The sequence below is a fragment of the Miscanthus floridulus genome, chromosome 19, assembly GCF_019320115.1.
Source record: "Miscanthus floridulus cultivar M001 chromosome 19, ASM1932011v1, whole genome shotgun sequence".
NCBI lineage: Eukaryota > Viridiplantae > Streptophyta > Magnoliopsida > Poales > Poaceae > Miscanthus > Miscanthus floridulus.
Genome location: NC_089598.1, coordinates 70155104 through 70167368, shown reverse-complemented (window position 1 = coordinate 70167368; position 12265 = coordinate 70155104). Strand labels below are relative to the sequence as shown.

The 12265-nt window shown below is 47.1% G+C and overlaps 1 protein-coding gene and 1 pseudogene across 1 annotated transcript; one reads left to right on the top strand and one right to left on the bottom strand.

Moving 5' to 3' along the window:
- Positions 1–2417: 2417 nt before the first annotated feature.
- On the bottom strand, positions 2418–2894 carry LOC136526159 (uncharacterized). The gene has a single exon (XM_066518921.1). It carries the CDS (start codon positions 2892–2894, stop codon positions 2418–2420), a length of 477 nt encoding a protein of 158 aa, XP_066375018.1.
- Positions 2895–5994: 3100 nt separating this feature from the next.
- LOC136527792 (endoplasmin homolog) lies at positions 5995–11278 on the top strand (annotated as a pseudogene).
- Positions 11279–12265: the final 987 nt, after the last annotated feature.

Below are 12265 nucleotides of genomic sequence, written 5' to 3'. Positions count from 1 at the left end.
GTCACCCGACCCCAAGGGCAACGGGCTCTGTCTCGCCCGAGCCCTCGAGCGAGAGCCCCGTCACGTCTGACCCCGAGGGCACGGACTCTGCCTCGCCCAACCCCGAGGGCGCAGGCTTCGCCTCACTCGACCCCTTGGGCGTGGGCTTCACCTCACCCGACCCCGAGGGCACGGGCTCTGCCTCGCCTGACGGAGGTCCGTACTGCCCCCAACCACTACAGGTCTAAAAGTACGAGTCCAGGGTCAAACTTCTGATGCCAAAGGGGAGCAGGCGCGTCTTGACGTGACCCGCGGCCACGATGGGCCATGTCTGAGGATGTAGGTCACCACCAGCATCGAGCATGCCGGCGCTGTGCTACCTACTTCCTGTACGGCCTCCAGCAGAGGCATCTGCTAGCCATACCGTCCGCTGGGACGAAATAGAGCGCCACGACCAGCTAACGACGCCCGCGTATGGCGCCAGTGACGAACAGGGCCACGACATGGAGCCATCCCCGTCATCATCTACAGGGCTAGAGGAACCCGCGTAAAGGAGATGAGAGACGTCGTAATCCCAGAAGCCTTCCTCTCCTCATCTCTCTCTCTCTCTCTCTCCTCTCTCTCCTCTCTCTCTCTCTCTTTCTCTCTAATGTGACCTGCGCCTTCCCCTTCATCTATAAAAGGGGAAGCAGGGCGCTCCATGAAAGAGGAGAGAAAAAGGGACGGGTAGAGAGAGAGAGCTCAACCAGAGTCACTCTTTTCACTAGAGACTTAGGACCTTCTCCCTCTCTCGCATGTGTGTAATTCCTACTACAAATCAAATGCTGGTAACATGAGCGGCAACAGACTAGATGTTGGTGCAGAAAGTGACCAACACGTAAATATTTGTAGTTTTGTCATACGTTGTTATCCGGAGGTGGCCTAGCACTCAATGACACAGGGTTTATACTGGTTCAGGCAACGTGCCCTACGTCCAGTTTAAGTCGGTCGGTGACTTTATTCCTGAGCCTAGGTGCTCGAAGTTTACAGTGGGGTTACAAACGAGAAGGAGAAAGATGGGGGTACAAGAGGTCTGGTCAGACTTCGATCGGAAGGACCGAAAGCGACGGGAGCTCCGCTATGTGCTAAGTGTTCGAGCATGTGCTCATGGTTTGAACCTGGTGGTTCTGTTGTTGTGTACTAGTGAACTTGATCGATCTGATCAATCTATCTGTTGGAAGAGAGAACATCCCCTTTTATAGATGAAGAGGATGGCCTTACAAGTGAGAGGGAAGGAGTACGTATGCTACTAAGCCTTGTTGCCCACGCCGGTGGGTACAGGATGATGGTAAGCGCCCACAATACTGTTGAATGTCATATGCACGTGGAAGGTTGTGTTGTCTTCTTCGGGTATGGCAGACGTCGGCGCCTGCCACACTGTTGATGTCTGGAGGCATGCAAGGGGTTTTACCATGTTCGCCTGGTACGGTAAATGCCGGCGCACACAACACTGCCGATGCCCAGAGGCATGTGGGGGGGAGCCTTACCGTATGGGAGTTAATGGCGCCCACAATACTGTAGAGGGAAATGTCGGCGCCTACAACACTGCTTGGGTTCTGTCGTGCCAGGAGGGTCGCAGGGTACTGCTTGGTAGGTGCGCAGGGTACGGTCCCTGGTATTGCGGTTTGACTTGTGCACCCTGCCCTACTTTCCCCGTCCGTTCCCTGGTCCTTACCAAGCGGGCGTCCCCGGTCGGTTAGTCCTAGTCGGCTCTGAATGCGCCAATCGGAGAAGAGCAGTGAGCAGGGTTTTGGTGCATCCCCAGTCGGAGACGCGGGTCGGAGTCGGAAGTAGTGCTTTGGCTAGGCCTTCTGGTCGGAGAGGCGGTCCGGAGGCAGACTGGAGACCGAAGTGAGCCGGAGTCAGAAACGGGCGTCGTTCCTCCTCGGCCAGGCCTTCCGGTCGGTGATTGGATCGTCCTTCTGGCCTGTCGTTTAGGTACTTGGGCCGGCCCATAAGTTGCGTGTTGTTTGCAACGTTGCCTGCTGGGCCGAGTCTTTGTTGGAAAGCCGGTCTATGAGGGATCCCGGGTTTATGAACCTAACACTGGACGTAGGGACGTTTCGTCCGAACCAGTATAAATCCTTATGTCCTCCAAGCATACCATACGGGTCAGACGCGCAAACTAGAAATTTACTAGTCGGTGAATCGAAACACCGACACTGACAAGGACAACAACTAGTCTAGAATCTAGAAGAGGCCAGAAAGATACAAGTAGTATAGCATCACCCAAAAAATCCTAGGCATCAAGGTGCAGAGTTGGACCCCATAATGACCATTGTACTCAGCAAGTGTCTTCCCATCGTCAACAAGCTCATTGCCGTCAAAGGTGAGACTCTGGTGGTCGCCGACCATCATTTCCTTGATATCGTCGCCATTGGTGTTCGACGGGTCGACCCCTAGAGTGATCGTCCACAAGCTGCTGTCCGTGAAAGAGGAGCCTGTTGGTCCTGAACCTTCGCCTTCACATTGCCAATCTTGTCAGTAACCTGCACCTTGAACCTGATGATGGACTCGCTGCCGCTAGCGCTGCTAGCGAGTGCCTTCACAGCAATCAGCATGCTGCTGCTGTCAAAGATGATCCTCTGCTGGTCCCGTATCTTCGCCTTGACTTCACCGACTTTGTCCGAGGGCTCGACCTCAAGGGCTATGGTCTTGCCATTGCTGCGCATCTTCACGAAAATCTGCATTATGCTGAAGTCGATGTACAGGGTAGACTCCTTTGGGATCTCATGATAGTAGTATCCAAACGTACGGTCGTCGTTAAGCTTCTTGTTGCCGTCCGCCAAGAAGAGGTTCCGGTGCCGGTCAATCTTTTTCCTGACGTCGCAGATGGTGTCTGATGGATCCACTTGGAGCGCGATGGTCTTGGTCATCAGTGCCCGTGTCTGTACGTAGATAGATCTAGGGGGTGTGCACGTAGAACAGCGACGACCACGCCAGTGAAGGTCCAAGGTGCAAAGACTCCACGAGGTTGTACTCGGAGAGTTTGTGCCCATCCTCAAGCATCATCCAGCGACTGGCAGAGAAGAAATAAAGGCGCTGCACCTCAAGGAAAGCCCACCGACTCCTCAACCTTGGCCTTGAGGATGTCAACCGTCAACTGTGTCAGAAGAGGGCTCAACTTCGATGGTGACTGTTTTGCCAGTCATGGTCCGTCTCACGAAGATCTGCATCGTCTAAACACAGCATGCACACAATAATGATTTTAGTATATCAGATGGCATCGGCGTGAGCTTGGGGCATACGGGGGCTCAAAGGATCCGAGTGCAGAATGCGGAGACCGGGTTAAAACACTTAAAAGGATCACCTCGTCGTCGTCGTCGGCGGCGGCGGCGGCGCTACCACGATAACGTCGTGTCCTGGGAGCTACGTCGTCGCGAACAGATTGCAATAGCAAAGCACAGAGAAAGCTTTCATAACATATAACCAATATACGGCTCGGCCCAACTCAAAGTGAATGTATTGCTCAAGGGCCCACGCCACTGGCGCTGCGCTTTCATGGGCCGAACTGATCGCACTTGGGTAGCTAAGCAGGCCCCGCTATGCCTGACCTGATCCAGGTGAGGGGTGAGCCGCCGCTGCTTTTGATCCGTTTCGGCTTGTTTTCGTTTTCGTTTTTCTCTCTCTCTCTTTTCAAATTCTTATCGGCAGCCATCATCATGATACTTTATGATTTTATATATCCACATGTTGATTCTCACGAAAATACTCTTTTGTTCTTTATAAGTTCATGTATTTCCATTATTTTTTCTTCCTAAATTAAAGACTACATGTTTAGGGTCCACCAAACTAAGATCTATAGATATTTATAATTATTGTAAAAAGATTTATTTTTTCATAGCACGTCTCGTAAGGATTAGCAGCATGCGGTAGCCCATTGCGGTACCTTCTTTAACTCTGGCATAAGTGCTCTCGTCTCCGTCACTATCGTCGCCACTGGTACCATCCCATTTCGCATCTCCCAGCGCCCTGCCTCACCGCTGCCTCAACCGAAACAACCGTAGTCCACCGGTCTCCCTATAGACCACTTTTACAAATAGGCCACATTTGAATCCTTAGAATTGAATTCATTTTAATAATTATAATTTAGACACATATTAACTAAGCTAGTATGGTTGTACATGAATTATATTGGTATATTATTGTTGGATATATGAGACAGATACTTATGTGTTACATTTCTACTGTAGGGGAGTGTGTTGAAGAGCGTGTTATAACTTATAAGTTGCAAAGTAGAAATATAGAACGGTGATATATAGAATTAATTTCTATCCCTCACCATATGAATTTGAGATAGACTTATATGTGAACTTGAAAAGTGGTGAAATGTCAAATTCCAAGCCAAATAGTTTAATTTATTAAATAGATTTTAATTTCTCCAAATGAAAGGATCCAAACAGCCCCTTATAGAGAACATAATTACCCACAAACCCCAACTTCAAAACCTAACCACTAACCTTTGCTCGGGGTTGTTAGACTTCATTAGAGGAGTAGATGTTATTGGATTTGCATGAAGTCTCCGGAGAAGATTTTGGCGATCATGGATTATTTTGGGGAGGGCGTGGTTTAACTGATCGACGGATAGGAGGGAGGTCGCATGGATTAGAAGATGAACTTGACCATGATTACTAACAAAGGCAAGTCTGTGTGGTTCGCGCAACGAACACATGGTTATTGGTTTTCAAAAAGCCTTGGTGTAAAACTATTTGGCTTCTCGAAAGGTGATAAACATAATAATTTTTAAAGGAGAAACTGATCTAAAGTTCTACAATTTAACTTGTTATTAAAGTTATGGCTGCCCGTATCTTCTCATAATTAAATCCCATGAAGCGTTGGTGCCGTATTTTTTTCAGATTAAATCCCATGAAGTTTGAAGAAACAAATAGTAGTAGTAACATGTACAACGTGTGATTTGTACTTGAACAAAACAAAGCCTTCATTGGGTTTTAGGCGTCGTTCGCCTGGTAAGAAAACTAGCCGGAATTCACTGTTTACGGTTGGTTTACACTGTTCACACTCTCATAAATTCCTTCAGATTTATCCAGATCAAGGTTTTCAATTTCGGTATTGCAAAAATTTCGGCCACCACCGAAACTACCGAATTTCGCGAAATTCGGCCGAAATTTCGGCGAATTTTTTTTAGAGATTAGCACATGAAGTATGCTTTTTCTAAAAAAAACATTTAAATCTAAATAAATATTAGTATGATTTATGACTACACATCTATTGAATACAAAAATATGCAATATAAACAATAAAAAATTGAGTCTAAAGTTATATAACACATGTATTAGTGTATTACAAAATTTCGGATTTTTCTTTCGACCATCACCGAAATTACCGAATTTCGCGAAATTTCGCCGAAATTTTGAACCCTCATCCAGATTCCTCCCAGCGAACAAGGCCTTAGGTACAAGACACATATTTGCATCCCAGTGAGCTTTGGCCTTCAGAAGACTGACGAAATGCCTGGTGGCGCAATCAGCATTAAGGTCCAGCACCATTAGCGTTTCAAGCACGGCCATCGATCGGTCGTTCGTCAACGCCCGTTGACTGACTTGTGGGCCACCCCACCACAACTCCCCTTTCCTGAACAAGATTATCCGGTAAGCACGCGCTTCGAACTTTCTAGCAGCACATCGACGTGGGTGACCCGGCCTTTGTCCAATCACATCGCTCCACGTGTCCCCCATTCAGGGCGCACACGAGATCCCAGCCCTTGGAGCACGCAGATCTCCCCATCGGACGGCAGAGGCCCTCCCCCCCCGCTCACGCACCACGTCAAGTCCGCTGGGCGTCGCCCAGTGAAAAACCGCCACGTGGACTAGATCCAATCGGCACCGTCCGCTCGTCCACGTGGCCGGATCGCACCCGCGTGGACCGGGCGCACGGGTTCTCCTGGCCCCGGTCCGTTTTAAAGGGCCTTTCGTCTCCGGCGCAGAGCGCGACGAAACTCATCACTGGTGTCGGGTGGTGCTCCGTCGAGTGAAGCGAAGCCGAGGCGAGACGACGATGCGCAAGTGGGCGCTCTCCTCCGCGCTGCTACTCCTCTTCCTCCTCACCACCCTCCCCGACCCAGGCATGTCCCCGCGAGCTGGAGATTCTCCAGTTTTTTTCCCGTTGTTTTTGTGTTTGTCGATCCCGCGGATGACGTGGCGATTGGTGGCAGATTCCGTCTCGCCCGATCACTAATTAGCTCCGACCGTCAGCTCATGTTAGTTTTGCGCAGTGTTCCTGTCCCGTTGGTCTGCATGTGAGCACCCCCTGTGATGGATCGTGCGGTAAATTTCCGGCCGGAAGGAGTCGGTCGTAGCTGCTGCTAGATTCGTTGAAGCAGAGGATGGTGGCACTAGATGCGATCTCCGCTATAAATTTCTATTCCAATTGTTTGTCAGATCTCGCGTTTAGAATTGCCGCTAGATGGGGAAGTGAGCTCCTGCTCTCTTCGATCCAATGTAATGGCAGGGTTGTTTGAGTTCGAGATTGGCAGATTGCTGACTAGGTCTCAGATCCGTCAGGGTGCTCTTTACATTTTCTTTCTCTGGTGATGAACATGTGGTTTGTTCCGTTTGGGAGTTTAATGGGGTTTAGACCTGTAACTTCATCCATTTTTAGCTGTTACCATACCTGGATCTTATCTGTGGGGTAAATGTACTGCTCATTTGGCTGATTAAGTGCTCTAGTATATCATACTATTCTTAGTAAATTGAGGACTCTGCACATGTCCCTACTATCATACTACTCTCGGTGAATTAAAAGGACCTTGCATAATTGTCAAAAAAAGAAAAAGGACCTTGTCGTCTAGAGGCAGCTCTGGTTTCCATTTACTGTGCTGTACATGCATGCCAAAAGCTAAGAAGCTACAAGTGAATGCCTTGTGGAATTTCATTCTTGTTCTGATCCTGCCTATACTGCAGCTAAGAAGCTACAAGTGAATGCTGAGGAGAGCAGCGATGACTTAGCTAACCCACCGAAGGTAGAGGAGAAGCTTGGTGCTGTCCCTCATGGCCTGTCCACTGACTCTGACGTTGCCCAGAGGTGCGCACGGCCTTCTGATCAGTGCTGATTATTACCGCTTTGTCATGTATTGATACTTTTATGAACAATATGGTTTTGTTGTGTGCAGGGAAGCCGAGTCTATCTCTAGGAAGACTCTCAGGAGCTCAGCCGAGAAGTTTGAGTTCCAAGCTGAGGTGTCCAGACTCATGGACATCATCATTAACTCACTCTACAGCAACAAGGATATCTACCTGAGGGAGCTCATCTCCAATGCCTCTGATGTATGTATTGCATCTGATCCCTGTGTTTACTCTGCATTGTGGATGCTCGAAACTAACACTGGTGTTCTGCATGTCTGTAGGCGTTGGATAAGATTAGGTTCCTTTCCCTTACTGATAAGGAGGTTCTGGGTGAAGGTGACACTGCAAAGCTTGAGATTCAGGTATGTGAGATTTCAGTGGTCGAGAGCCTTTTTTTTTGTTTGGCATCATATCTTGCTTAGAATTGGACCTTAAGGCAGGCCTATGCTAATGCAGATTAAGTTGGACAAAGAGAAGAAGATCCTCTCCATTCGGGATAGGGGTATTGGTATGACCAAGGAAGATCTTATTAAGAACCTCGGAACCATTGCTAAGTCTGGAACTTCAGGTACTGTTCTTTCATCTTTCCGCCTGATTACTGCAATCCAATATTTGTTAAATATATGTTTTCAAAAAATATTTGTTAAATATAATAGGATTATGCTCTCAAATAATTTGAATTATTTGCAACTTCTGCAGCTTTATGGAAAGATGCAGTCTGGAGGTGACCTCAATCTTATTGGACAGTTTGGTGTTGGTTTCTACTCTCTGTGTACTTGGTTGCTGACTATGTCGAAGTGGTCAGCAAACACAATGATGATAAACAGTAAGATATTTTCTGTCTGGTTTTTTATTCATGTCTTGATTTACCTATGTGGTTGCCTAATGTTATTACGGTGTTGTACTCTTTTAGATATGTGTGGGAATCAAAAGCTGATGGATCATTTGCTATCTCTGAGGATACATGGAATGAGCCCCTTGGCCGTGGAACTGAGATAAGATTACATCTGCGAGATGAGGCCAAGGAGTACTTGGAAGAGGATAAGCTAAAGGTATCAACACATTCATTTGTCTTTTATTTGGGTTAATTGGCTTCTGCCGCAAAATATACAATGGGTACTGATGTAGTTTTTAGCTTGTATCTGCATCTCAAGTTGAAGTCCAACAGTGTTATCTGAAATCAACATATTTTGTTAGACTTGGACATGACCCCAACGGTGCTAACTAGGAATTTGAATTAGATCTTTTCAGAAGTCGAGTGGTCAATATGTTTGGTTTTTACAGCAATGGCAGATTGCTTAGCAACTGTCTCTGCCAATAAAAGGGCAGACCCAGTGCCGGAGGCTCCCACATGAGTGGGGTCTGGGGAAGGGAAAAAACCGAAGCAAGCCTTCCCCCGCAAAATCTGCGGAGAGGCTGCTTCGAACCCGCGACCTGATGACTCAGTGAAACAGCTCTCACAACTGGCTCTGGCAATAATTTTCCATTTTCATTGAGTGCATTCATTAATAAAAAAAAGGACGTACCCAGCGCAGAAAGCTCCCGCTCTGTGCGGCGGTCTGGGGAGGGTGTCAGTGGCAAGCCTTACCCTCGCCTAACTGTGTGATGGCAAGCCTTTACCCTCGGCCTAACTGTGGTGAGAGCAAGTGAAACATATAGGAGTACCTGTTTTTCATGTCCACTACTTGGGTTGGACACATTATAATGAAACACATCCCTTATAGACCTTATAAGACAAAGTATATCTGTTTGTGCATCTGTGGTTACAAGTGTTTAATTGGAATTCTCTTTTATGCAGGATTTGGTGAAGAAGTACTCTGAGTTCATCAACTTCCCTATATATTTGTGGTCAACCAAGGAGGTTGATGTTGAAGTGCCAGCTGATGAGGGTGAGACAAGTGATGAAGAGGATTCAAGTAAGTCTTTAGTGAAGTTGTTTATTCTCCTGAGATGGTAGTTATGTGTGTTGGTGCTAACGCATCATGTGTTTCTTAACAGCCCCAGAAACTACAGAGGAAGAGACAGAAGAAGATGAAGAGAAAGAGAAAAGCCCAAGACGAAGACAATAAAGGAGACTACTTCTGAATGGGAACTTCTGAATGATGTGAAGGCTGTATGGCTTCGCAGCCCAAAGGAGGTTACTGATGAAGAGTACTCAAAGTTTTACCACTCACTAGCGAAGGTAAATACTGTAGCGATGACTTAGTAGTACTTAATGATTTTTTTTGCCAAAGAAAGCTTTGTTTGTGGGTCTTGTTGACAAAACATTTGTATAACTTAACAATTCTTTTTCAGGACTTCGGTGATGACAAGCCTATGGGTTGGAGCCACTTCACTGCTGAAGGAGATATTGAGTTCAAAGCTTTGCTGTTCATTCCTCCGAAGGCTCCACATGATCTCTATGAGAGTTACTACAACAGTAACAAGTCAAACCTCAAGCTGTATGTTAGAAGAGTTTTCATCTCTGATGAATTCGATGACCTTCTTCCGAAGTATCTCAGCTTTTTGAGGGTACTGTATTACTATTTCAAGAAACACATATACTATTCAATTCAATCCATTGATATAGCAGACAAAATCTTACAGTAATTTTGTCTTTAGGGTATTGTTGACTCAGACACACTTCCCCTGAATGTGTCACGAGAAATGCTTCAACAACATAGCAGTCTCAAGACCATCAAGAAGAAGCTGATCCGCAAAGCTCTTGATATGATTAGGAAACTTGCTGAAGAAGACCCTGATGAGTACAGCAACAAGGATAGACAGGTAATGGGGTTTTTCCACAATGAGTGCAAGTCATATACTCACCATTACAGTATTAAAAAATCTTCTGTAATCAGATGAAGAGAAAAGTGAGGTGGAGGAGAAGAAGGGCCAGTACGCCAAGTTCTGGAATGAGTTTGGCAAATCAATCAAGCTGGGTATCATTGAAGACGCAACTAACAGGAACCGCCTTGCAAAGCTTCTTAGATTTGAGAGGTTTGTCCTTTCTTATTCTTTTCCAAACATTGTCTTGAATCGTATGTTTTGGGTAAAAGAAAACTGATCTTATATTTGCTTGCCTCAGTACCAAGTCGGATGGCAAACTTGCCTCCCTTGATGAGTACATTTCAAGGATGAAGCCAGGGCAGAAAGACATCTTCTACATCACGGGAAGCAGCAAAGAGCAGCTGGAGAAGTCTCCATTCCTTGAGAGGCTAACCAAGAAGAACTATGAGGTATGTTGCTGATCTTGATGTAAAATAGTTATTCATTCTGGAATCAAGACTGGGGCACTGTGTCAAATGTTTTGTCCCTTTTAGTTTTGCTTTTTCATTGGGATTTATAGTCTGGGATCTGGATGCAGCTGTGAACTAAAGCTGCACTTGTTTGTTTTGCAGGTTATCTTCTTCACTGACCCTGTGGACGAGTACCTGATGCAATACCTGATGGACTACGAGGACAAGAAGTTCCAGAACGTGTCCAAGGAGGGCCTGAAGCTGGGCAAGGAACTCGAAGCTCAAGGACCTCAAGGAGTCGTTCAAGGAGCTGACCGACTGGTGGAAGAAGGCCCTTGAGAGCGAGAACGTGGACTCGGTGAAGATCAGCAACCGCTGCACAACACCCCCTGCGTCGTCGTCACCTCCAAGTACGGGTGGAGCGCCAACATGGAGAAGATCATGCAGGCGCAGACTCTGTCGGACTCAAGCAAGCAGGCGTACATGCGCGGCAAGAGGGTGCTCGAGATCAACCCCAGGCACCCCATCATCAAGGAGCTCCGCGACAAGGTCGTCCAGGACAACGAGGTACCTTACCTTACCTGCACATCCCTCGTAAGAGCTTTACATACAAACCATGGGATCATGGGAGGTTGAATTGAAGCTAATTGATCGATGTTAATTCGTTTGTCCGTTGATGCAACTGAAACAACAGAGCGAGGAGCTGAAGCACACGGCGAGGGCTGGTGTACCAGACGGCCCTGATGGAGAGCGGCTTTCAACCTCCCTGACCCCAAGGAGTTCGCGTCCAGCATCTACAAGTCGGTGCAGAAGAGCCTGGACCTGAGCCCCGACTCCACAGTGGAGGAGGAAGACGAGGCCGAGGAGCAGCCGGAGGTGGAAGAGAAGGAGTCGGCCAAGGAGGAATCGGAGCCGTCCTACGACAAGGACGAGCTGTAGGCGTGGTCTCGTCTTCCGGATTTGTTTTGAAGTCTAGCTATAGCTCCCGCCTTAGTAGGAAAATATGATATTGGGAGCTCCACTCAATGCCTGGTGTTTAGGAATGTGATGGTTCTGAGGGACGCCCATTTTTCCCATGCAAACGTGATACGGGGTTTTTGTCTGTCTTTGGACCTATATATAAACTTTAGTTCAGCCTAATTAGTGGTTTGAGCTTGCCATCCCACGGAACCGGCTCCATCTGGTGGCGCACCAAATTTATTTATACTCCCTCCGTTCTAATTAAAGTTCTAACTTTTATTCTAAGCTAAACATTTCTCATATCTACAGAAAGATACTAAAAACATGAAGCCATATTAGTTAAATCGTCCTGACATACGATTCATCGTGAGAGGCACTAGTGCCCGGACGTCCGGTGCCCGCAGCGGCGAACCGAAACATGCCCAGCTCCTAGTCAAGCCTGCTCCCCGTCCACCTTTGCTCTGCCCCAAGCGCGCATTCCGCCCTCGTCTCTGCGCACGCCCGTCGCCCGACCCCCTCGTCTCTCTCTGCGTGCGCAGCACTCTCTCAAGAGCTAGGATGAGCAGCTGAGGATAAGCACGCACCCAGCGTGCCTCAACCGCAGCACTCTTGTTTGCCGGCCCCTAATGCCCCCGTCCGTCAGCCGCGTTGCGTGCCCCATCCGTCGGCCCTCGACCGAATAATATAAAACATTTGCAACATAAATGTAACATAAGACTAAAAACAAATAAATATTAAAAATATGTTTTTGCAACATATGTGAAACACATAAAACATCTAAAATAAAACACTTGTAACTTTTAACATGAAACACTTATTGCAACATAAGGCAAACAATTAAAATATTTAGAACATACTGTTGCAACATATGCAACATCCACATAAAAAATGATTGCAACATAGTCTGGAAAAATAAATAAAATATTTTGAACAAAAGCTTGAATGCCTCTCATAACACTTGTAACATATGCAACATCCTCCGATCTA